Raw genomic sequence first — 27,955 nt, forward strand, 5'->3', positions numbered from 1 at the left:
CCTGTCTTAGCCTCCTATGTACTGGGATTACAAGCTTGTACCGGGTCGGCTCAGAGTCAGATTTAATTTTTTTTGTGGTACTGGGGATGGAACCCAGGAGGTATTCTACCTCTGAGCTACACTCCCAGCCCTAATTTTTATTCTTTATTTTGAAGCAGGGTCTCACTGAGTTACAAGGGCCTCACTAAGTAGCTGAGGCTGTCCATGAACCGAGATCCTCCTGTCTCAGCTTCCTAAAGGCTGCAATTACAAGCGTGCACCACCACGCCTGACTTATAGCTTTCTTATATATAGTATTAATATGTATTAGGTTTTACCTTATAATGCTTATTAAATTAAATCTGATGCTTCAGATTTAATTAATTTAAAATTGGATCATATGTATTAAATTGAATCATATATATATATGAAAGAATGAAATATAGGGCTGAGGGTGTAACTCAGAGGTAGAACGTCCCTAGGTTCTATCCTCAGTACCAACACACACACACACACACACCCCTTGATGTAGTAATCCTATCCTCAGTACCAACACACACACACACACACACACACACACACACACACACACACACACACACACACACACACTTGATGTAGTAATCCTAGTACCTGGGAAGCTGCGACAGGATCAAAGAAGCAAGCCTCAGGTGAACACAGTGAGGCTCACATCAACTTAGTGAGACTCTGTATCTAAATAAAAAGTTATTTTTCCTATAAAAATTATAGGGGGGCTCTCTTTCTTTCTTTCTTTCTTTCTTTCTTTCTTTCTTTCTTTCTTTCTCTCTCTCTCTCTACTTCTCCTTTTGAGCCTGCTGCCTAAATAAATCTCTTGGCTATAAAAATAAATAAAAATAAAATAAAATTATAGGGGGTTAAGATATGAAAATCAGTATCTTAATTTGAGGCTAGCTTCAATAACTTAACGTGACATAACAAAATATTAATCAGAAAAGATCAAAAGGCCATTGATAAACCAACATTTCAAAACAAAATTTAATTGATTTTTTTGTTTTTTTTTTTGGTTTTGTTTTTGGTTTTGTTTTGTGGTGCTAGGGATTGAACCCAGGGGCATTCTATGTCAAAGCTACAGCCCAGACCTGTGACCTATCTTATTTTTATTTTTAAATAGGGTCTCATCAGGTTAATGAGAGTCTCACTATTTGCTGAGGCTGTCATTGAACTTGCAATCTTCCCATCTCAGCTTCTCAAGTACTGGGATTACAAGCATGCACCACCACACCTAACTAAAAATTATATTTTTAAGGCCATAAGCACAGTATAAATTCTTGCATCAGGCATTCTCTGCACTGAGAGCCCAGTCTCTAGGTATCAAGGACCTGTTTCCTCTCCTTTATACCTCTGTTTCTACCCCTCATCTCTGTTTCCTCCTATCTCCCAACTGCAGCCTTTCTCACTAACCTGTTCTGTTTTCATTTCATTCTTTTCCAATTGCTCAACCCTGCCAAAAAAAAAAAAAAAAAAAAAAAAGGCTATACTTAAGGAAATAAAACACAAACCAGATGGAACTTTGTGTGTGTGTGTGTTGTGTGTGTGGTACTAGGGATTGAACCCAGGGTTATTCTACCTCTGAGCTACAACTCCCAGTCCTTTTTTATTTTTTGTTTGGAAACAGGATCTCTGTAGGTTGCCAAGAGTCTCACTAAATTGCTGAGGCTGTCCTTGAACCTGTGGTCCTCCAATCTCAGCCTCTTAAGTACTGCAATTACAGGTCTACACTACCACACCGGGCTTTATTTATTTTTTTTTTAATACAGATTTTAAAAACAATAAAACTGTCTTCTGTAGTCATAAAATACATGTTCAGAAAAATGTGAGACAAGAAACTGTCTACCATATGATCAGCAAAGGCACTCCTGGGTATCTAAGAGAACTAAAAACATGTCCATACAAAACTTGTGTACATATGCTCACAAAAACATTTGTCACAAGAGCCTACAATCCTCCTGCCTCAGCCTCCCAAATGCTGGGATTACAGGCGTGCGCCACCACGCCCAGCTTTGGCTTTGCAGTTCAATTCTGGTAACTTATTCAAATTATTCTTTTTGTGTGTGTGTGTGTGTGTGATACTGGGGCTTGACCCCAGGGGTATTCTACTTCCGAGCTAAATCCTCATCCCCCTTTTTATTCTTTATTTTGAAACAGGGACTAAGTTGCAGAGGTCCTCACGAACCTGTGATTGCTCTAGACTTCTAGTTCTGGGATTACAAATATAGGCCACTAATAAGTGTAGGTTTATTTTTTAATACTGGAGATTCAACCTAGAGCCTATCTCCAAGCTACACCTCTAGCCCTTTTTAATTTTTTAAAATTCTGAAACAAGGTCTTGATAACTTCCTGAGGCATACCTCAAAACTGCAATCTTCTTGTCTCAGTCTCCCAAGTACTAGGATTACACGTGTGTACTACCATGCCAAGCTTTAAAGTAGTGTGTGTGTGTGTGTGTGTGTGTGTGTGTGTGTGTGTGTGTGTGTGTGTTTTACTGGAGATTGAGCCTAGAAGCATTCCAGCTTCAAAAGACACCTACAGCCCTATTTTATTTTTATTTAGGTTGAAAGGATTCACACTACTTGCTGAGCCTATCCTGGAACCAGCAATCCTCCTGTCTCAGCCTCCCATGTACTGGGATTACAGGCATATACCACTATGCCTGGTTTCAATTTACTTTTAAAATCAATATATAATGGTAACAGCAAACTATGAAATACTACATAATTTAATTTCTTTTTATTTATTTATTTTGGTGGTACTGGGGTTCCTGGAAGCCCTTCTACTTCTGGGCTAAACTCCCAAACCTATTTTTTTTTTTTTTTTTTTTTTTTGTGGTACTGGGGGTGGAACCCAGAGGCCTTCTACCTCTGGGCTATACTCCCAGAGCTATTTTATATTTTTATTTGGAAACAGGGTCTCACTAAGTTGCTGAGAGCCTAAGTAGCTGAGGCTGGCTTCGAACCTGTGTGATCCTCCTGTCTCAGCCTCCCAAGCACGGAGATTACAAGCGTGCACCACCACGCCCCGGCTCCAAACCTATTTTATACTTTTTATTTGGAAACAGGGTCTCATAAGCCAACGCAGCTGGCTTTGAACCTGCGCGATCCTCCTGTCTCTGCCTCCCAAATGCGGGGATTACAAGCATGTGCACCATGCCTGGCCATAATTTAATTTCAATCACACACCTTTAGTTTAGTCTAGAAAATATAAATACCACTTTTTGGTTTTTGTCTAAAAAACAAGGTCTCACGATGTTGCTCAGGCTGGCCATAAACTTCTGAACTCAAGTGATCCTCCTGCTCCAGTCTCCCAATTAGCTGAGACCACAGGAACACTGCTCCCAGCTCTACACCAAAGCTTTCAAAATATTTCAGATAGTGCATGATCATCAAGTTGGAGGGTATGAAACAACTAAATTTGAGATGCCTATAAGATTAACAGAAAAACTTAGAACTCTCCATATACTTAGTATAGCCATATTTTCTTACTTACTACACAAAATCGGAGAAGAGGGTGTTTGCAATGTCAAAGTAGAGCCGTCTTTCCTCGTGATGTTAACTCGAAAAACCAATCTGGCACGAGTGCTTTTTTTCTTGGAACCAGCAATTCCTATTCTGGCTTCAACATCAGCATTTCTCAACTTCAATATCCCTACACAATCCACCCTAACACAGAAAAAAAAGACATCAATTAACATTTTCTTGTTAACATTTTGTGTGTGTGTGTGTGCTGGGGATAGAACCCAGGGGAGTTCTACCTCTTTTTTTTTTTGGTACTGGGGATGGAACCCAGGGGCATTCTACCTACAAGTGACATCCCAGCCCTATTTTTTCTTTATTTTGAAACAGGGTCTCACTGAATTGTAAAGGGCTTCACTAAAGTAGCCGAGGCTGTTGGCAAACTGTGATCCTCCTGTCTCACCCTCCATATGCTGGGATTACAAGTGTGTGCCACCACGCCTGGCTGTTCTACCTCTTAACTGCATCCTGCTTTATTTTTTAGTTTGAAACAAGAGTCTCACTTGAACACAAAGCTGTGATCCTCCTGTCTCAGCCTTCCAATTACTGAGGTTACAAGAATGAGCCATCACACCCAGCCAAGAGTGTTAATCATACAACTGTGCTCATCTATTAATTCTTTAAATATGTAATATAGTAATATGATTTCAACCAAATTCAAAAAGCACAGACAAGGAAATTTTAAACATTTCATAGTTCCTAATCTTAAAAACTTCTATTTATAATAATAAAAGAAATAGTAAAAAAATAAAATCACTATTTTAAAATATGAACCAAGAGCAGGGCGTGGTGATGCATACTTGTAATCCCAGCGCTTGGGAGGCTGAGACAGGAGAATCGCACAGTTCGAAGCCAGCCTCAGCTACTTAGTGAGGCTCTCAACAACTTAGTGAGACCCTGTTTCCAAATAAAATATAAAATAGGTCTGGGAGTATAGCCTGGAGGTAGAAAGCCCCTGGTTCCCACCCCCAGTACCACCAAAAAAAAAAAAAAAAAAAGAACCAAGCCGGGCATGGTGGTGCATGCTTGTAATCCCAGCACTTAGGAGGCTGACTGGAGGATCGTGGTTCATGGACAGCCTCAACTACTTAGTGAGGCCCTTTGTAACTCAGTGAGATCTTTTCAAAAATAAAAAAGACTAAGCCAGGTGTGGTGGCGCATGATTGTAATCCCATCATTTGGGCGCTAAGACCAGAGGATCGTGCTTAGTGGACAGCCTCAGCAACTTAGTGAGGCTCTTTGCAACTAAGTGAGACCCTGTTTCAAAAAGAATAAAGATAGGGCTAGGGGTGAAGCTCAGAGGTAGAATGCCCCTGGGTTTCATCACCAGTACCAAACAAAATAAAATAAAAAGACTAAAAAATAGGTCTGGAGGTATAGCTCAGAGGTACAATACCCCTGGGTTCCCTCTCCAGTACTGGAAAGAAAGAAAAGAAAAGAAAAGAAAAGAAAAGAAAAGAAAAGAAAAGAAAAGAAAAGAAGGAGGGAGGGAGGGAGGGAAGGAAGGAAGGAAAAGAAAGAAAAGAAAAGAAAAGAAAGAAAGAAAGAAAGAAAGAAAGAAAGAAAAGACAGACATGAACCAAGTAATGGCTTGCAAGAGACTTACTTTTTTAAAAAATAAATTTAGTCTCTTTTTTGCCACTAATTTATGTATTAAAATAGAACCAAAGAGCCGGGTGTGGTGGCGCATACTTGTAATCCCAGCATTTGAGAGGCTGAGATAGGAGGATCTCAGTTTGTGGACAGCCTCAGCTACTTAGTGAGGCCCTCTGCAACTCAGTGAGACACTGTTTAAAAATAAAGAATAAAAAGCCGGGCGTGGCGGAGCATACTTTTAATCCCAGCATTCGGGAGGCTCATATGGGAAGATCACGGTTGCCTCAGCTACTTAAGTGAGATCCTGTACAACTTAGTGAGACCCTGTTTCAAAATAAAGAATAAAAAAGTAGGGCTTGGGGTGTAGCTCGGAGGTAGAATGCCCCTGGGTTCCATCCCCAGACCCACACACACAAAAAAAAAGAATAGGGCTGGGGGGGTAGCTCAGAGGTAGAATGCCCCTGGGTTCCATTCCCAGTACCACACCAAAAAAAAAAAAAAAAAAAAAAAAAAAAAGAGAGAGAGAGAGAGAGAACCTAACCAGGCAGGAACGGTGGCACATACTTGTAATTCCAGTACTCAGGAGGCTGAGACAAGAGGATGTAGGTTTGAAGACAGCTTCAGCAACTTGTGAGGCTCTCAACAACTTAGGAAGACCCTGTTTCAAAAAAAAAAAAAAGGCTAAGGCCAGGCGTGGTGGCACATGCTTTTGGATGTACCAGCATTTGGGAGGCTGAGACGGAAGGATCGTGGTTCAAGAAGAGCCTTAGCTACTACTTAGGCCTTTTGCTACTCAGTGAGACCCTGTTTCAAAATAAAGAATGAAAAAATAAAGAATGAAAAATAGGTACTGGGAAAAATTTCCCAGTACTGCCAAAAAACCAACAACAACAAAAAAAAACCCTAAAAAATAAAAAAAGGTCTAGGGGTACAGCTTGGAGATAGAATGCCCCTGGGGTTCAATTCATTATACCACCCCCCAAAAAGGTTATTTTTTTGGTACTAGGAATTGAACTTATGGTCCTTCTACCTCTGGGCTACACCCCCAGCTGTGTTTTGTTTTTAGGTTGAAATAGGGTCTCAAGAAGCTGATGAGCGTGGGTTCAAATACATGATCCTCTTGTTTCAGCTTACCAAATATTGGTTACAGGCATGCATAGCCAAATCCCACTTCTCTTCTTTTTTTTTTTTTCAGTATTGGGGATTGAAACCAGAGGCATTCTACCTCCCAGCTACACCCCTAGCCCTCCCTATTTTTTATTCTGTATTTTGAAGCAGGGTCTCACTGAGTTGTGAAGGGCCTTACTAAGTAGCTGAGACTGGCCACGAACCGCGATCCTCCAAATGCTGGGATTACAAGCGTGCGCCACCACACCCAGCTCCTGCTTCTCTTTACGGCTAGCAAAAGCAACTCAGAAAAGCCTTCAGCAAATTAGTGAGATCCTGGTTTCAAATTAACAATAAATTAAAAGGGCTGGAGAACCCAAGCATGGTGACCCACGCTTGTAATCCTAGTATTTAAGAGGCTGAAATAGGAAGTCCATATTGTTCAAGGACAGCCTCAGCAATTTAGTGAGGCTCTCAGCAACCTAGTGAGACCGTTTCCAAATAAGGAATTAAAAAAAAAAAGGTCTGAGGAAGTAGTGTCAGCTAGAATGTCTCTGGGTTCAATTCCCAGTAGCCACACACACACCAAAAAAAAAAAAAAAAAACCAGCCGGGCGTGGTGGCGCACGCTTGTAATCCCCGCGCTTGGGAGGCGGAGACAGGAGGATCGCGCAGGTTCGAAGCCAGCCGCGGCGCTGGCTTAGGAGACCCTGTTTCCAAAAATGAAAATGTAAAAATAGGTCTGGGAGTGTAGCCCGGAGGTAGAAGGGCTTCCAGGAACCCCAGTACCACAAAAAAAAAAAAAAAAAAAAGGCTGGGAGTAGTGTCTTGAGATAGAATGCCACTGAGTTCAATTCCCAGTACCAAAAAGAAGCATATCATTATATTTAACAATAGGGAAAAATGCTTGTATATTAGGTGAAAAGCAAGTTACAAAATGATGGAGACACTATGACCTCAATTTTATCTAAAATATTCTTTTTTTAAATTTTTTGGTCGTACTGGGGATGGAACCTAGGGGCCTTCTACCTCCGGGCTACACTCCCAGACCTATTTTATATTTTTATTTGGAAACAGGGTCTCTTAAGCCAGCTGAGGCTGGCTTCAAACCTGCGCAATCCTCATGTCTCTGCCTCCCAAGCACGGAAATTACAAGCATGCGCCACCATGCCAGGCTCAATTTTATCTAAAATAAACTGGGAAAATTAACATCAAAATAGTGGTTATTCCTAGAAAGTCAGATTTTAAAGGATTCTTTTTTGTTTGTGTGTGGGTTTGAGGATGGAACCCAGAGCATTTGACCTCTGAGCTACACCCCCTGCCCTACTTTTTATTCTTTATTTTGAAACCGGGTCTCACTGAGTTGCAGAGGGCCTCACTAAGTAGCTGAGGCTGTCCGCGAACTGCGATCCTCCGGTCTCAGCCTCCCGAATGCTGGGATTACAAGCGTGCGCTACCACACCCGGCTAAAGGATTCTTTTAAAAAGCTTTTTATTACTCTGTGTTCTCAACTTATTTTTTATATTTTGGTGTTGGGGATTGAACCCAGAGGCAGTCTACCTTTGAGCTATACATCCAGCCCTATTTTTTAAAAATTAATATCCCCTTCTAATTAACTTTTTTTTCCCCTTTTTTCCCAGAGATTGAACCCAGGGGCTTTCTACAACCCCAAGTCCTTTTTATTTTGTAGTAAGGTCTTGCTAAGTTGTTGAGGGTGGCACTAAATCATTGAGGGTCTTAAATTGCTGAGATAATACTCAAATCTGTGATCTTCCAGTGTTAGACTCCCAAGTACTAGAATTACAAGCACCACACCCAACCCATAATTAACCTTTTATCAATTTATTCTAAATGGTTTCAAAAGGAATCTGAAAAACAGGTGGAGAAAAGTCTTTAGCAGCTATTCTTTAAAAGTAATTACAGCACAGACCTAACCCAGGACAATGCATTTGCTGCTGTCCTGGTTCAATTTTAGGATTAAAGATCCTTTACAAAAGGGTTAAGTAAAAATAACAACAAAAAAAATTAAGTCATTAACACCTGAAATATTTTTCATGCAATGAAAATTCATAAAATTAAAAACACATGCCGGGCGTGGTGGTGCACCTCGTGCTTGGGAGGTGGAGACAGGAGGACTGCGCTGGTTAGGAGCAAGCCTCACTGGCTTAAGAGACCCTGTTTCCAAATAAAATATAAAATAGGTCTGGAAGTGTAGCCCAGAGGTAGAAGGGCTTCCAGGAACCCCAGTACCACCAAAAAACAAACAAACAAACAAAAAAACACACATATGGTCTCAGGACTTAATTTTTTAATAGAGGAAAATAAAAACGAAGGGAAATTTACACCAGCAATATGCTTTTCACATTAAGATGTGTATTCATATGCCAGGCGTGGTGGCGCACGCTTGTAATCCCAGTACTCAGGTGGCTGACACAGGAGGATCACAGTTCCTCCTACTTAGTGAGCCCCTCTGTAACTTAGTGAGATCCTGTTTCAAAATAAAAAATAAAAAATAGGGCAGGGGGTGTAGCTCGGAGGTTGAATGCCCCTGGGTTCCATCCCCAGACCCGCAAAAAAAAAGATGTGTATTCATGGTATTTATTCAACAATTTCTGAAGCAAACATAGAAAGAGTAGAATTTAGAAAAGCCATCCAGAGCCAGACATAGTAGCTCACAGGTTCGAAAATAGCCTCACAATGTACAAAGACTCTCAGCAAACGAGTGAGACCTTGTTTCAAAACAAAAAAATAAAAAGAACTGGAGGATGGAGCTCAGAATGCCCCTAGGTTCAATCCTCAGTACCAGAAACAAAAACAAGACCAAAAACCAGCAAATCAAATTGTAATTTTTTAGCTGGGTGTGGTGGCACACACTTGTAATCCCAGTACTTGGGAGGCTAAGACAGGAGGACTGCAGATTTGAAGCCAGCCTCAGCAATTTAGGCTCTCAGTAACATAGTAAGACCCTGTTTCCAAGTAAAACAAAACAAAACAAAAAGGTCTGCCGGAATAGCCTGAATGTAGAAGGCCCATGGGTTCCATTCCCAGTACCCCTCCACACACACAAAAAGTAATTTTTATTTTCAATGATAATATTATAAACCATAATAAGTCTATACTTCTCCAAAAAGCCAACATTCTAATTAGCTTTCACCATGTAATATTTAAAATATTTTAATAAAATACCCCAAATCTTCCTTAATACACTAGAAACTGAATTTCTGTCCTGCCTAAAAAAAAACATAATTTAAGACTTCTTGTGAAGTACTTACGCCAGTGTCATGTTGTTGCTAGGATCGAGGCCAACTTCGATCACAGTGGTGCCTTCAATGTCCACCTCTTTGCAGGGGGTTGTGTTTCTTCCAGTTACCCTGCAGGCCTGATAAAATCCATGTGGCTTCACTCGGCCAGAGTCATTGCCCACAAACACCTGCAATACCACTGGTTCATTATGGCCTTCCAGCTGAAACCAGATGAGATGAGGTGGGGCAGAAACACATATTAGCATTTCAAATAAGGTAACTGTATAAAATCAGACACGTAAGACCTATATTTGTAACTAGATTGCATTAAAAATTTAAATCCTCAAGAAAAATAGAGGTAATACAACCTTAATAATGCAGAGTTGGCTGTTTCTACAAAAAACTATAGTTTTCATTCTGTAGTAACCATACTGTAGTTAAAATTTTAGATGTTATTTGATATAAATGATCATTTCTAGCTTATTTGTACCAGCAGATAAGAATGGTTACTATTCCTTTAGACACTGTAGGCTGCCCAGGACATATCACTGTCATTGGCAGAAGATTTCACTGTACTGGTGGCATGGTCTTCATCATTAAATGAGAGTATGTTTACTAAGTTTTTACTCTCTATAGTTGAGTAGAAAAGTATTTCAAGTGGAGGTATATGAATAATAAAGGAATGAAGCTCACTTTTTTTCTGTTTTTGTTGTTTTTGTGGTGCTAGGGATTGAACCCAGGGGCTTTGTACCTCCGACCTACATCCCCAGATCAATTTTTTATTTTTATTTTGAAACAGGGTCTTGCTTTGCTGAGGTTTGTCTTAAACCTGTCTCAGCCTCCCAAATACTGGGATTCTAAGTGTGCACCACCATGCTCGGCTTGAAGCTCATTTTCAAAGATAAACAAATAAAATATCAAAATCCTGGGTCAAAACATAGCTAGAAAATCTTTCTAGTTCAAACCAGGGTCCATGTATACTTACTCATCTCTAGCAAACCTTTCAAAAATTAAATTATAATTCATATATGGAATAATACTTAAAAGCATATGAAAACAATGTTTCCAATCTTGATTCTTGATAAGACTTGTATGTAGTTAAGCACAGAAACTGATGACAGAGAATGCAGAAATCACAAAGTAATATATATGTATGGACACAAAAGTGCTCTCAAACTTGTATCTTTTCTATCCTAGTAAAGTGGTATTTTGGTGAAATAATTATCCTAATGAGACAAATATGCAAACTATTCAAACTGTTAACAATACTGAGACCAGGATTGAGTAGAGGACATAGAGAGGTATAATATTTATTCATTCATTCGTTTATTTATTTATTTATTTTATTATTATTATTATTATTTTTTTTGGTGGTACTGGGGTTCCTGGAAGCCCTTCTACCTCTGGGCTACACTCCCAGACCTATTTTTACATTTTTATTTGGAAACAGGGTCTCCTAAGCCAGCACGCGTGGCTGGCTTCGAACCTGCGCAATCCTCCTGTCTCTGCCTCCCAAGCGCGGGGATTACAAGCGTGCGCCACCACGCCCGGCTCATTTGTTTATTTATTTATTTATTTTCGTGGGTCTGGGGATGGAACCCAGGGGCATTCAACCTCTGAGCTATACCCCCTGCCCTATTTTTTATTTAGGAACCGGGTCTCACTAAGTTGCAAAGAGCCTCACTAAGTAGCTGAGGCTGTCTGCAAACCACGATCCTCCTGTCTCAGCCTCCTGAATGCTGGGATTACAAGCGTGTGCCACCACACCCAGCTCTATAATATTTATTGAATGAATGAATAAATAAGCTTTTAAGGTCAGCTAATTCATTTTCTACCATAATCAGAGAATTAGCTTAACAATATATCTAACTAGGTAAATTCTTAGACAAAGCCTAATTAAAAGTCAAGAAAAATAGGTTAAATGACCAATGTATCGTAGTTTTAAGGAGTAGGAACACTTGTTAACCTTCACACCATTTTTTTTTTGGGGGGGCAGGTCATATGATATTTGACCTCCAAGCTACACCCCCTGCCCAATTTTTTATTCTTTATTTTGAAACAGGGCCTCACTAAGTAGCTGAGGCTGCACCCGAACTGCAATCCTCTGATCTCAGCCTCCCAAATGCTGGGATTACAAGCATGCGCCACCACGCTCAGCTTCACACCACATTTTTTTTTGTTTATCTTTTATCACTAGGGATTGAACCCAGGGGCATTTTACCTCTGCGCTACACCCCCCAGCCCTATTTTTTTTTATTATTACTATTTTAAAACAGGGTTGCCGGGCATGGTGGTGCATGCTTGTAGTCCCAGCACTTGGGAGGCTGAGACAGGAGGATCACACGGGTTTGAAGCCAGCCTCAGCTGGTTTAAGAGACCCTGTTTCCAAATAAAATATAAAATAGGTCTGGGATTATAGCCCAGAGGTAGAGGCCCCTGGGTTCTATTCCCAGTACCACCAAAAAAAAAAAAAAAATTAATTAAAAGAAATAATAAAACAGGGTTTAACTAAATTGTGAAAGACCTCATTAAGTAGCTGAGGCTGGCTGTGAACCTGTGGTCCTCCTGTCTTAGCCTTACAAGTACTGGAATTAAAAGCATGAACCACCATGTCTGGATTGTTTTATCTTTCAAAAGAAGTATTCTTTATATTTTATATCAAGATATCTGATTTTTTTTTTTTTTTTTGCGGTACTAGAGATTAACTCTACCTCTGAGGTACACCCCTAGACCTTTTTTTGTGTGTGTATGTGTGTGTATGTGTGGTACTGGGGTATGGAACCCAGGGGGCTTTCTACCTCCAGGCTACAATCCCAGCCCTATTTTATATTTTATTTGGAAACAGGGTCTCACTAACTTGCTGAGATCCTTACAAAGTAGCTGAGGCTGGCTTTGAACCTGTGTCATCCTCCTGTCTCAGCCTCCCAAGAACTGAGATTACAAGTGTGCACCCACCATGCCTCAACTCCCAGTCCTATTTTTTATTCTTTAATTTGAAACAGGGTCTCACTAAGTTACAAAGGGCTTCACTAAGTAGCAAAGACTGGCTTTGAACCTGTGATCCTCCTGTCTCAGCTCCAAGTACTGGGATTACTAGCATGCTCTACCATGCCCAGCTAGTTCTGAAAATTTTAAGACTCAAATGATATTCTACTTCTTAAACTAAGACTTAAGTTACTTATCAACCAATTCTTTTTTCAGTTAAATAGTTCTGATTAATTTTATCCATCTCAAAAATCTCACTTTCCAGTCAGGCATGGTGGCACACATTTGTAATCCCAGTACTTGGGAGGCTGAGACAGGAAGATCCAGGTTTGCGGCCTCAGCTACTTAGTGAGCCCCTTCGCAACTTAGTGTGACCCTGTTTTAGAATAAAGAATATAAAATAGGGCCGGGCATGGTGGCCCACACTTGTAATCCCAGCGCTTGGGAGCGACAGGTTCGAAGCAAGCCTCAGCTACTTAGTGAGGCTCTCAGCAACTTAGTGAGACTCTGTTTCAAAAAAAAAAAAAAAAAAAATACAAAATAGACCTGGGGATGTAGCTCAGAGGTAGAATTCCCCTAGTTTCAATCCCCAGTACTGAAAAAAAAAATCTTACTTTCCAAGTCTTTAATAAAATCTAGTATATCTTTGCATTCACATTAAAATGTGAATATAATGTTATAATGTTTCAAGTCAGTCATGGTGGAACACATCTCTAATCTCTGAGTCCTATGTTACCAAATAAAATAATACCTTTATTGTAGGAAAGCCTTGCTGTGTTCTATCTTTTACTGAGCCACGACTGCCTTCAGTTAGGTACCGAGCTCGGTGCTGGGTCTCAGGTTGTACAACTATTTTCAGCTCCTTTCCCTCACTTTTAACAGGATACTGTCCACACAACATAGGGCTCTTCTTTACTCCAGTTCCTTTTTGGCTGTCTAATGTTCTGAGAAATCAAAGCACAACATGAAGAAAATATCAAAAACACTTTTCTATAAAACTCTCTAAGATAAGGGAAGAAACAGAACAGGCAATGACATTTAAAACATCTACTTAGCTTACTGACAAAATAAGACACAGCCTAAAGGAAGGTCCATTCCATAATTAAAGCTTGTTTAAATTTTTTAACAAAATTTTTACGATGCACAAAAGAAAGATGGACGGGAAAGAAAGAGACTGTATAGGAACAGGAGGAGGAAGGAAGACAGTGCAATAAACTATGCCACACTGTGCTTCAACCAAAATAAAGTTACATATATGTGTTTTACATAAACTTAAAAGATTAAGTTTTATTACTTTCTAATCAGACTTGCAAAGAAAGAAAAAAGTGGGAGTAGCAAAAAGGAAAACAAAACAAAACCCCTAGCATACATATACACAACACACAGCTTGAAAATTAACAGTGAAGGTGTATGTAAGCAAATTCTTTTGGATTTCTTTCTCAGTAAATAAAAATGAGAAAATTATAATAAAAATCAACAACTCACTTTTTATTGGGAAATTAGCTTTACTCTAAACTATCTTTCCCGGAAATATGATTTTTCAGAGTATTTATATTTATTATTTGATAATTAAAACTCTCAATAAAAATTTATGTGAGCTTTACAGCATCAGCAATCTAACAATTTTTCAAATTGTATTTTTAACATTACTTGGTTAATAATGCATTTGGGAGGTGGAATGTATGTTCTAAAGTAGCAATATCCCAAATGGTAGTTAGGATTTCAGATGCACATTTAATCTGTAATGCAGCTAAATTATTTATGTAATAAAAATTAGACGAAAATAATAGTTTTTTTTTCTTCTGAGCAATATGAAATAGATCTAAATTATTATCCATATATATTTTTAAATAGTCAGGACCTATATAATGCCTTTTGACTCATACCAAAGATTCGGAAACCAGAAAACACTGCAGACACTATTTCCTTGCAAAGTAACCAAGTTCTTGGAGGAATATAACTTCAAATACAGAGAAACTAAACAGCCTTAAACCTGGTTCTAATGTTTACCCAGAGGGTGAAACCAAGTTGTTGCCTTAATCATCAAGAACAGAGGGAAGAAAGGCAGCATCTCAATAGAAATGAGGACTGAAGCGAACCCCTTGGCTAGAAAAGGGGTAGAAGAATGGAAGAAAGAAAAGAAGGAATGGAGACAGAAATGCAGGAAGGCTGATTAGACAAGAGGACAGTTCTTGGGGCACGTGCTGGGCTTGACTGTCTTCATGTGGCCTGAACCATGAAGAGATCATGAATGTATCAGGAGCTGAAGAAGTGTTTGTTGATGAAGGTAAATGGGCAGAAGGAAAAAAAAAAAAAGGACAGAAGAAAGGAAAGCAGAGAAAAAAGGGAACTTCTATAAGGGTAAAATGAGAAAGACCAGATCCTAACTGGACAAGGAATACCATTCATATAACTGATATAATTAGCCAAAGATTAATTGTGCAAATCATTTAAAAGGTCCTGGAAGAACAAATTCTATGAACTGAAGTATCAAGCTAGAACAGGAGACTTTAAAAACCATATTTTTCTTTTTATCACTCTGGGTTAGAAATTCAAACACTTGGTCTGAATAATGTGCAAATTTTTACATATGAAATTATCTATTGTCCTTTTTATTTATTTTAATATAAAAACAAGAATATTTAGGGGCACAGTACTGGGAACTGAACCCAAGTTTGCTTTACCATTGAGTCATATCCTCAATCCTTTTTATTTTGAGACAAGATGTTGCTATGCTGGCCCATCTGGCCTCAAACTTAAAATCAATCCTCCTGCCTAGGTCTCCTGAGTAGCTTACAGATATACATCATAAAGTCTGGCTAAAAAATTCATGTATTAAAACTACGTAAAAGCATCTCCCATATACACATACTGAGGGACAAAAGATAATGAGGCTGAGTAACTAGATTACAGGTTATTTATTTTCTTGTATTTTTAGTGTATTTGTAATTCATATCTATTAATTTTTTTTATTAAAAAAGTGAACTTTAGCATGGCGTAGACGGATGCTTGTAATCTCAGTACTTGGGAAGCTGAGACAGGAGGATCACAGGTTCAAAGCCAGCTTCAGCTACTTAGTGAGGCCCTCTGCAATTTAGTTGAGAATGTTTTCAAATAAAGACTAAAAAATAGGGCTGGGGGTGTAGTTCAGAGGTAGAATGCCCAAGTTCAATCCCCAGCACTGCAAAAAAAAAAAAAAAAAGTGAACTTTTAGTTTGAAATACACTGAAAATGTATAGAAATGTCATTTAACTTGGCAAGAAAGGGTTTTTTTTTTTTAAATATTCACTTACAACAGTCAAGCGAATATTTTATGAAGGGAAATAAATGAAGATGAATTTTACTATTTCAGTAAAACAAAATATCTTATATGGGATGTAGACTGTGGAGTGAAAGACAAAGTTATGTACATTGAGGCTTTTTAAAAAAGCAATCAATGTTCCCAACCTCTAGGAGGCAGAAGCAGGAGACTACTAAGTTCAAGGCAAGCCTCAGCAGCTTAGCGAGACCCTACCTCAAAATAAAAAATTAAAAAAGGATGGGGATATAGCTCAATGGTAAAGAGCCATGCTAGGTCGAATGCCCCAGGGTTCAATCCCCAGCCCACAAAAAAAAAAAAAAAAAAAAAAAAAGTTTTTATTCTCTAAGTTTAATCATGGAAAACATGCATATTTGAGCTATACACATGCAAAACAATGAAAATATCTAATTCTCATAAGTCATTCAAATTACAAATCCTTAAAGTACAATGGCTTAAGAAAAAACAAGAAAGTAGCAATTAGTTACATGTAATTTCCCTTTTTCCTTTTCTTTCTTTTTTGGTGGTATGCTGGGAATAAGACCCAGGGTCTCTCCCATGCTAGGCAAGCACTCTACCCCTCATCTATATTCCAAGCCATTATTTTACTTTTAAATGACAGTGAAAAAGGAAATCTACCGCTGTGGCATATTCTATTCAGAAGTCTTAAAATAACATCTTTTTGTGGGTGTGTGGTACTGGGGATTGAAGCCAGGGGCATTCTACCTCTAATCTACACACCTAGCCCCATTTTATTTTTTACTTTTTAATTTCTTTTTGTGTGTGACACTGGAAATGGTATCCAGGGGCATTCTATCTCCGAGCTACACTCTCAGTCCTATTTTTACTCTTTATTTTGAAGCAGGGTCTAAGTTGCAGAATGTCCTTACTGATTAGCTGAGGCTGGCTGTGAACCTGCGATCCTCCTGTCTCAGCCTTCCAAGTACCGGGATTACGATCCTCCTGTCTCAGCCTTCCAAGTACTGGGATTACAAGTGTGCGCCACCACACCTGGCTCATTTTTTTGAAACAGGATCCCACTAAGTTGTGGAGGACCTCACTAAACTGTTGAGGCTGGCTGCGAACCTGTGATTCTCCTGTCTCAGGCTCCCAAGTACTGGAATTACAAGTGTGCGCCACCACACCCAGCTTATTTTTTAGTTTTGAAACAGGGTCTCGCTAAATTGCTGAGGCTGGCCACAAACCTGCAATTCTCCTGACTCAGCCTCCCAAATACTGGGATCCCAAGTGTGCACTACCACACCTGGCTTAAAATGACATTCTAATTCCTTTGGGCTAGATAATCTTTGTAGTAGTCTAGGTCACAAAAATAATATTCACAGCCAGGTGTAGTGGCACACGCTTGTAATTCCAGCATTTGGGAGGCTGAGACTGGAGGATTGTAGTTCAAGGACAGCCTCAGCTACTTAGTGAGGCCCTCTACAACTTAAGGAGATCCTGTTTCAAAATAAAAGAATAAAAAAAAAAAATAGGGCAGAGGGTAGCTCAGAGGTCGAATGCCCCTGGGTTCCATCCCCAGAACCACACACACACAAAAAAAATCAACTATAAAATGTCTTAAGTTTCATATTCACATGGCAATATATAGTAACTTCTTAGAAGAGACATGGATATACCAGGAACATTCTACCTCTGAGCCGTATGTCAGCCCTTTTTATTTTTTCATTTTGAGACATGGTCTCACTAAGTTGACTATGCTGGTCTCAAACCTGTCATCTTCTTGCCTTAGTCTCACAAGTAATGGAATGATAGGCATGAACCACAATACCTGGCTTAGATTTTTCTTAATAATTTTTTTTTTTTTTGTGTGTGTGTGTGTGTGTGTGTGTGTGTGTGTGTGTGTGTGTGGTACTGGGGTTCCTGGAAGCCCTTCTTCCTCCGGGCTACACTCCCAGACCTATTTTATATTTTTGAAACAGGGTCTCTTACGCCAGCGCGGCTGACTTCGAACCTGCGCGATCCTCCTGTCTCCGCCTCCCAAGCGCGGGGATTACAAGCGTGTGCCACCACGCCCGGCTTCTTAATAAAATTTTTAGCATTTTCTTTTCTTTTCTTGTTTGGAACTGGGAATTAAACCCAGAGGCAGTCTATCTTCAAGCTACACTCCTCAGCCCCACCCCCATATATATATATATGGCTTTGAACCTGTGATCCTCTTCTCTGTCTCCCAAGTACTGGGATTACAAGCATGTTTACCATATCTGGCTTAACTTTTAACATTTTTTTAAACTAAAAAATGGTATTTCCATCTACAGGCTATCAAGATTTCTGTGTGGTACCTTGAAGATCAATAATATGCTATATACATAATTGAAAGCACATTTTTTAAACACTTAGCATTAGGTAAATTGTAAATTATAGCATATTGAATCTAAGGCTACAGAATTTATTTCTCAAAACATTTAAAAATTCCATGTTTCTAACATCTTTCTCATTGTTAAAGAATATAGGCTATTAGCTTTAGATGATCTGAAAATTGTTTTCAAGGCCTTTTTAAAGTATTTTGCATATGGTTTCATCCTTTTCTCCATAAAGTTCTTATAAATTCAAATTTTAAACTTCTTCATCATTTCCATATACTAGTGTCAAATAATTTTCCATTACCTAAGAAGCTGGACATTTCTTCTGCTGCTGGATGGAGTTTCTGCTCCATGAATTATTTCATGAAAGATTTGTCTTGACCAATGTCATTATACCTTCCCTGGGTAACCCCAAATCATTTCTAAGATATATCTATCATACAAAAGCAGAAGCAGAAAAGACGTAGGTCAAGATATCTCTTTAATTAGCAACTGCAAATCATTAAGTAGTCTATCCCTAAGTCAAAATTTTGTTCTTAATTTGAATTTCCAACATCAATTTTAGTACAAATATGAAAATCTTTTATTGAAACTTTATAAAAGACCTTTTCCATTGAAGCCCAAATAAACACATATTTAATGACATTCACAAACCTTTGAGATCTGTGTTGCCAGTCACATATACTTAGGTGAACTATGAAACCCATTAGGTTTCAAAGCCTTATACTATATATAACACTTGCAGGTTTACAAATGTTATGTCTGGGATTTTTGACTGTTAAGTGGCAACATTTTAGGAATGGATATATCTGTTCTGTTTTAGGAAATTTCCTAATCTTGGCTTCCTAAAACGAAAAAGCATTTAAATGTGCATTTTTAAATCACCTCAAAGGAGTTTTCTGTTGTTGTTGTTGTTATTGTTTTGTGGTACTGGAGATGGAACCCGAGCTACACCCCCAGCCCTATTTTTTATTCTTCATTTTGAAACAGGGTCTCACTGAGTTTGAAAGGGCCTCACTAAGTAGCTGAGGCTGGCAGCGAACTGTGATCCTCCTGTCTCAGCCTCCCAAATGCTAGGATTACAAGTGTGCGCCACCACGCCTGGCCCCAAAGGAGTTTTAAATGAAAATATAAAAGATATCAATATAGACTAGTTGTTGATTAAATGATAGGTATTACTTTTTAAATATACAGAGGGAATATTAAGGGTATTTAATATATGTTAAGAATTTTTCTATGATATTCAAAAAGATTTTTAATACAAGAGAGATCAATGATATCATCATAAACTAATCTAAAGCTTCTGGGGTGCTGTTTGTGACAAATTAAAATTGTAAGAGATCCCAGGTTAAAAAAAAAAAAAAAAAAAAGAATTATACTCTGCCTCCCAAAAAAAAAAACAATTCTCAAAATCCAATGAGTTACATTTTACTAAACTATACGTTGAATGTACTGTAGGAAAATCAGTTTTTAAAAATCTAGCAATTAAATATAATTAAAGTACTAAAAAATTAAAAGTCTGAAATGAGTCATACTAGTCTGTATTATAGCAATGAATACTCTGTAACATAAGTTACTGAAATATATTTAGTAGTAGTGTGAACTGCCACAAATGTTGGACATTTAAAACCTAATCTTGTTCCATTATCCTCCAAATAAGTAACCTGGAATCACAAATCACAGGGGGGAAAAAAGTAATAACTAAAAAAAAAAAAAAAAATCCTGAGTTGGCATAATGTATCGAAGGAAAAAAGCTTAAAACATCTGAATCTAAATGACAAAAATCAGACAACTGGTTTAGTTTTTTCTTATTTTCATTAAGTAAAGAAAAAAATAAATAAATAAAATCTAAAATCCTCTAAAAAATATAACAACAAATCATAGGAAGATAAAATCTTAGAACACAATTAGCTTTTGAGGCATTACATTGCTTCTTATTTCTATAAGTAAAACTATTTTAAAAATATAAGTCCACTTGAAATTATAAGTAATTTCGATTAGTTTTCAACTACCTGTTCTTATAATATACCTATTCCTAGAATCTATTATTTTATCAAAACTTGATAATTTTAAGGTAAATTTTCCATATCTTTCAATGCAAGCTAAAACTTTTGCTTTCTTTTGCAAACTTGGGCTGAGCGCTTAAGAAAAGTTGGGAACTTTTTTTTTTTTTTTGCACAAGGCGATAGAACTTTAGAAAAGTGAATACCAACCCATTTCCAGCTTTTGAGCTGCCTTTGCTGTCCGTGGCAAGCTGGGAAAGCACATAGTGAGGTGCCTTGGCACTGTCGGCATCAAATATATCCATGTTAGATTCTTCACAATCTCGGCGTTTGACCCCCGGCCTCTGCTTTGGATTTCGCTTTCGTGATTTACGAGGTACCTCAGTGTTATCATTGTAGGAACTGGTGCTCATGTTACTGAAGTTGGAGGGGGAATCCTCCATCCACATACTGCAGCTCTGCTCAGACTCCAATGCACACCCCTCATCCTGGCAGGACATCCGACTGTTATCCAGCAAGTCCTCAGGTGGTGGTGAGATGTACAGAACTGTGTGCCTCTTCGGGGTTGATGGATGCTGCTGGGCTGTGTTACTGGTTAACTGCTTTTCACTTACCCCTCTGTTACTTACCCCCACGGCTGAGGAGCAGCTCTCCACTTGCATAGCCTTGCTGTCGGTGACTGAGGTAGAATAAATGGTAGGGCTGGAAGAGGTGGTAAAGGAGCTGCAAGCACCGCCCATGGAGGAAGAGGAGGGAGCTGAAGCATCTGCGGTGTACAATTCAACAGTAAATACAATATACACTCTTTGGCCTGTGCTGGCTAGCAGTCCCATTAAAAATGTGATTGTGAACTGATTGCTTCTCCCCAAAATGAGTAGTTGGAATTTGGTTAAGTTTTAGAATATAAATGCTTCAAGCAAGACATGGCCTAAGAAATGCAATTTTTAAAAACGTCCAAATAGCATTATTTTACTTGGTTATAATTGAAAGATTTTTAAATCTAATTTACTGTTTTAAGCTGGAAAGCAAGAATAAAGGTTTTATTGCCTCAGCTGGATGTTCTGTTGAATTTTAATCATTTAAAGCAATAAAGAAAACCCCAATATAAAATATATACTTGTGGTTCATATTCAATGCCAATTAAATAATTCATTATAGAATTTGAAAAGTGGGACTGTGCTTAGCCACAAAATATTAAAATAAGTTTCTAACCTATGAAGCAGAGAACTACAGGTCATTTTTAATGCAGACACTCCCTGCTTCAGAGGCAAACCCTGGAATAAAAATATGAGAAAATAAATGAGAAAAGAGCTGCTGATTATTCCAGATATCAATTATAAAATGATAAATAAATAAAAAAAATATAATCAACTGAATTGGAGGCGAAATGGAACTGGTACCATCACTATGACTGGACGTAAAATTTAGGAGAGTAATAGTAAGAAAGGATTGACTTGGGAGTATGTGGAGCTGTAGAAGATAAACAGCATAACTCCGACTCCAGAGGGTGAGAACAGTAGTTCAAAGTCCTGACCTCTAAATACACAATCGATCCGCTAGGACTGAATGTAAAGAAGAGAGAGGGCTGATCATGGGATGAGTTTCTCTTTTAAAATACTTGATTACATGCTCAGAAATTGGTTACCACTGTCTATTTTCTTTCTTTTTTTAAAGGGGCCTGCTTAATTGTGACTACTAAAAAAATCTCTAATAAAATAATTAATAGTTGGCTAAATTCTAACACAAAAAAGTTAAGCAAGAAAATACAATCAGAATTGATTTCTACAAAAATATTTTTTATAAAACCATTTATCATTTATTTTGCCTACCCCCAAAAATTTTTTTTCAAGTAAATCTTTTTGGATTGTGTGGCAACTGGCAGTCATAACTGAGAACAATACTACTTTAGTCCTTTAAAGATAACCTGAGTCACAATAATCTTGCGTTTTGTTGAAAGTTTTTACTTATAAAATATTACAAATATCATTTTATCTTGTAAAAGCTATGGAGTATTATAAAACTACACAAAAATAAAAATAGGCAATGTGACAGACAACTAAAAGATATGTTTATATCTAAAATTAATTTGTATCTATTGCCATTTATGCCAGTTTTAAGATGTAAATTAAAACTTCAAACTCTGATGCACCATTAATAAAAATGCAATACTATGTAAACTATAAAATGTAAGAATGCCAATATTTAGATAATTAAAAGTCAATTAAAGCCAGGCATGGTGGGGCACGCTTGTAATCCCAGTACTTGGGAGGCTGGGACAGGAGGATGCAGGTTCATAGCTAGCCTCAGCAACCTAGCAGCGAGGCCCTCCATAACCTAGTGAGACCTGTTTCAAAATAAAATAAAATAAATAAAAAGTGCTAGGATATAGCTCAGAGGTAGGATACCCCTGATCTCAACCCCCAGTACTCCAAAAAGCAAGACGAAAAGAAAAAAAAAGAAAGAAAATATGTGTCAAAACACACAAATCACTTGAAGGAAATATGGCCACCCAGAAGCTTTCGGTGCTGTCAAGGCTAAAGAGCACGGTAATTAGTGTTAGTGATCTGGAATGTGAGCTATACAATGGCACATTGGAAGATTGTTCCCACTACCATAAGTCAAAGAACCTAAAGCAATTAGATGATACCAGTTCCATTTTCCAGTTTGTATCCTTGTCAAATGCAGTAGCTGAAATTAGAAAATTCAGTCACTTTTAAACTGCATTCCAATTTAAAGAAAAATTTACTGATTTTGTATCATGCATTAATGCAATGTTTTTGTAGCAAATAAATATTTTAAAGATTTGTAAAAACTACAAACTCTAGATGCTAATGTCAGTTCAAGGAGCTGATTTGTAGCCACTTTGGGTTTAAAATAAAGTTTTTTCCCTGCTTTTTGAAAAAATACTAAAAAATCACTTTAGAGAAAATATGAAAGATATGTCTAACATTCCTACACCTGTTCCAACTATTGGCAAAAATGAATTTTCTTGTGTGTATGAGCCTACTTTCTTCATTTTCAGAGAATACTAGTAGGCAGCTCACAGCATTGTAGTGGAACACACACAGCATTCAAACATCAGCGCTGTGGACTTGTTTTTCTATAAAGCAGCTTTCTCCCATCCTTCCTTTTTGAATCTAAGCATCATGTACACAGAAGGCAGAACATGAACATCTCAGGGATCACTGTCCAGGACAGGTGGAAAGTACATGTGAAAAGCAATAATCAATTCAAAAGCAAGTTATATGGCTGTGATATCATGACACAAATATTTTGACTTTCATCCACAGTTCCTGAATTATAGCCCTTATAACTCCTGCAATTTCTGGTGACTAGAGGAGTAAGAGTAGCTTTGGTTAAAATTGTGGCCTTCTGCTTCAGAGTGATACAGGTGAAAAACAATCTTCTGCGTTATTTATAGCAAGCCTCTTCCAATCACTACTGAGCTTATATCAATAGGGTGATTTCTAGAAAGTGTCTAGATAACTACATGATTGGGGGGCTAGTTGCCAGGGAAACCAACCATGTGCTTAGACAGAACTCATAGCCCCATCCTCCCACCACAGGGGAGGGGAGAGGGATGAGGGCTGCACTGATCCCCAATTGGCTAATGATTTAACCAATTATACCTTCATAATGAAGCCTTCATAAAAATCAAAAAGGACTAAGTTCAGGGGCTTCCAGGAAGATAAACAAGAACACATCTATGTGCCAGGAGAGGTGCACCCAAACTCCACAGGGACTGAAGCTTCTGTGCTCAGTACTCTTCTAGACCTGGCCCTATGTATCTTTTCATCTGCTACTCATTTATATCCTCTAAAACATTCTTTGTAATCAACCAGTAAATGTAAGCCCTCCTCAGTTCTGAGCCATTTTAGTAAATTAACTGAGCCCAGGGAGGAAAACATGAGAATTTTAACATATAGTCAGCCAATTAGAAACCAAAATTTGATATGTGTATTATGCTGTTTAATTGGCAAATAAACATAGGATGAAGAAAAAATTACTAGTCAAAATGCTTTGAGCATATATTATTATAACATCTGATACGTGAAAAATTCTAAAGGCTTAGAGGTAACTATTTACTGTTCATACAGAATGATCTAATAACTTTCTTCCAACTATATATTAGCCAATTAGTTACTTCTATATTAATCCATAAATGTACCATGAGTAAAAATATCCTTAATATCATCCAATTAAATATAAATATAATATTTAAATATAAAATAATGGTATCAAGAACATTTTATAGTTCTAAAAACTCATTTAGTAAGTGCAAACATTCCCAGAAAAACACTAAAGAATATTTCTGGGATACTGTATATTTAAAATACCTATAAAGACCTTTTAGTCATTATATCATAAATAAAATTTAAAGCTGGCTAAATTGACATTTTATAGAACTGAAGTGCTAATAAAATCCTGCCCACTTTATATATTCTTATTCGTAAGTTCCTTATAAACAAAATATGTTAATGACTCTCATTTTTGGTGCTGAGTCTCTGATAGGCATATAGAGTTAATGATTAACTGATACATCTTAAAAATACAGAAACTCCAAGGCAAAAATGTTTTAATAATTGCTTTCATTTCCTCATTGAGTAGAATAGATATTTTTTACTTTCCCTTAGCTTATAATATATTTTACTTCATAGCTTTATGATTTTGTTCCTTGAATATCTTATTGATAATTTGTAAACCTAGAAGTTTTTCTTAAAATTTTTCTAAAAATTATCCTCTCATCTTAGTGGCATGTGAATAAATGTTCACTGATATTTTTTCTTTTGTGAAATAATTACTTTGAACCTAGTCTAGTTTACATAGAATTTTATTTCTCCAAGGCAAATATTTTCTATGGCCACAGAGAATACCATAAAGCAAAAAGAAAACTGATATACTTTTAGAATCTCAGAAGAATAGATTAAGTTTTTACACTTAAAGTGAAGCATTATATCTACACTGTCCCATACTTAAGTCCAATAATTCCACTATTACCAAGTAGCCAATTACAGAACAAAGCCAGTAATGGTGATGAACTTTAGTTAGGTATGTATGGCTTCTTTTAAGAAGTGATGGAATGGTCTAGGGTATGTAGTTCAGAGGTAAAGCACTTGTCTAGCAGGTATGAGGCCCTGAGTTCGATCCCCAGCACAGTGTGTGTGTGTGTGTGTGTGTGTGTGTAATATGTGTGTGTTTGTGTGTGTGAGAAGTCATCACTAAGTAGACTATGAATAGTCAAAGTAGTTGGGGGGAAACTAGCAAATAACATTGGCATGAAACACATGGATATCCCAGAATTTGTATTATTAATTTGATGAGAAAGATGAAAAGAAATGTGTGTGGGGGTAACTGGGGGTGGAACCCAGGGCATTCTACTTTTGAGCCACACCCCCAGCCCTATTTTTTATTCTTTATTTTGAAACAGGGACTCACTAAAAGTAGCAGCTGAGGCTGTTCTCGAACCGCAATCCTCCTGTCTCAGCCTCCCAAATGCTAGGATAAAAAGCGTGCGCCACCACGCCCAGCTGAAAAGGGATTTTAATATAAAATCTATATAATTTTTATATACATCCCTTGTTTAAACTCTATTTTAAAATTAAGAACTATTAGCTCAGATATGTTAACTAGAAGTTAACCACGATATTTTCATGTTTAAAATGACATGAAAAAAATTATATTTTATATAGGACTAACTATACTTTTAATTAAAACTTTTAAAATTAGAAACATTAAGGTGTACAAAATAAGCCAATATCTTTCACTGATTTGAAATATACAGCAGAAATGACATTGATCGAAGCTTCCAAGATCCAATCTGTTTCCTAGAGTTTAAATATGCATTATATTTTAGTTTTTCAACATCTGTGCAAAATTAATTAATTATTTTCAAAAGCCATTAAACAAAAGCCATAAAATTTTTTAAGTGTACTAAGTGAGCCAATAGTGGAACAGAGAAGGAATAAATTATTGACTATTCAGAAAATAAAAACCAACATAGAATATTTGAAAACAATTTTCAATCTAAAATATATTGTTGAACCTTACTTATTCTTTGTAAAGACTATATTGTTCTTACTGATATCAATAGCTTTAATTCTAAACATCTTGTCCAATAAAAATTACCAGATACAAGGAAATTTTTTCAGATTAAAAAAAATTTGGAGAAAAAAATCTGAAGTCAACAGTCATGTTGCCAAGAGAATGAAATATTCAGAAGACACAAAGTGGCTGCAAACCCGCTTCGTCAACACCTCACATGCCAACCTTCATTTTCTACTTTTCTTCTTCTTATGTTAATGTAAAGTTTAAAACTTTACAAAAGGGTTTAGTTTCAATCAATAACAATCCACTATTTAGAAACAAAAATAAATAAATAAAGGAAGGAAGGAAGGAAGGAAGGAAGAAAGGAAGAAAGAAAGAAAAAAAGACTTAAGAAGTCTGAAAACGAGACCGACCTATACCCTGGGTGAGATTGGATGGGTTAAGTGTCTCTGGCACTATTTGTCTTCACTATTGACAGACACTGTCACACAACCCACCACACGATGCCTGTCTCTGAATGGCGAAGCTAGAATGCAAGTTAAGTGTATTAATAGAAAAAACAACTAGCATCCCAGCATATAAAATAAGCAATCCAGATTACTTTACAAAAAAAAAAAAAGCCCAAATTGCAGGGTTGATCATTTAATTTACATATTTAAAACAATTTCCCATTTGTACTTTTCCCATCAAACATAAGTTTACATGCTACAATAAGCAATGTTTTAAAGCAAACTTTAAAAATTAAATTGTTAACATCTAAATAAATGCATGTGGGAAAATTTCTTATGCAAAAATTTCATTAACTCATATTCACCAATTTGTTCTTCTATGTACAAATACAGTCTAATCCATAAGCCAGAATGCTCTTTCATGTATTTTGTAGGCTCTGCTCTTACCCAAACTCATAAAGAGTGGAAAATATATCCTGAACAATACACTAGAGCTATGGTAAATACCCATATTTTAGCAGCAAAAGAAGCTTTTCATTTCTCAGGCCACACTGATTCCCACATAATTTATTACCTCATAAAAAAAAAAAAGCGACCAACTTACAATTTTAAATTAGATATGCTACAAAGTACAGAATGTTATTCAAAAGCCTCTATTTTAAAAAGTGGCCCATGCTTGTAATCCCAGTACTTGCGAGGCTGAGACAAGAGGACTGCAGTTCAAAGACAACCTCAGCTGCTACTTAGTGAGGCCCTTTGCAACCCAGTGAGACCCTGTTTCAAAATAAAGCATAAAAAAGAGGGCTGAGGATGTAGCTCAGAGGTAGAATGCCCCCGGGTTCCATCCCAGTGCCGCAAAAAAAAAAAAAAAAAAAAATATATATATATATATATATATAATATATATATATAATATATATATATATCACTATTGTTGAAGATCTAAAGGTTTACTATTTTTTTTTTGGGGGGGGGTACTGGGGGTAGAACCCAGGGACTTTCTACCTCTGGCCTATACTCACTGACCTATTTTATATTTTATTTGGAAACAGGGTCTCACTAAGTTGCTGAAAGCCTCCTCACTTAGTAGCTGAGGCTGACTTCGAACCTGTGCGATCCTCTTGTCTCAGCCTCCCAAGCGCGGGGATTACAAGTGTGCGCCACCACGCCCGGCTAAAGGTTTACTATTAATTTACTAAATAGCATCTTTTTCTTCGCAGTCTACTGAATTGTGACTCATGGCCCAAATACTGTAAAATAATTATCTTTCTAGTTTTTTATCTAAATTCTCCTAAAATATAGTCATGTGTCACCTGACTTTTCAGTCAACAATGTACTGCATATTAGAAGGTAGTCCTCTAAAATGGTATCACTTAGTAG

The 27,955-nt window shown here is 37.3% G+C and overlaps 1 protein-coding gene across 2 annotated transcripts in view; it reads right to left on the bottom strand.

The window, feature by feature from the left end:
- The window catches only part of NFAT5 (nuclear factor of activated T cells 5), a gene marked incomplete at its 5' end in the record, with an annotated part of 97,120 nt that overhangs the window by 20,466 nt on the left and 48,699 nt on the right, over positions 1-27,955 (bottom strand). For both annotated transcript variants that reach the window (XM_080702055.1, XM_080702054.1), the window contains 4 exons: positions 3,505-3,677; positions 9,505-9,695; positions 13,211-13,403; positions 20,292-20,847. In XM_080702055.1, the coding sequence (XP_080558181.1) occupies positions 3,505-3,677; positions 9,505-9,695; positions 13,211-13,403; positions 20,292-20,847 (1,113 nt within the window). The remainder of the gene's footprint in view (positions 1-3,504; positions 3,678-9,504; positions 9,696-13,210; positions 13,404-20,291; positions 20,848-27,955) is intronic.

The sequence above is a fragment of the Muscardinus avellanarius genome, assembly GCF_963383645.1.
Source record: "Muscardinus avellanarius genome assembly, chromosome: 10".
NCBI lineage: Eukaryota > Metazoa > Chordata > Mammalia > Rodentia > Gliridae > Muscardinus > Muscardinus avellanarius.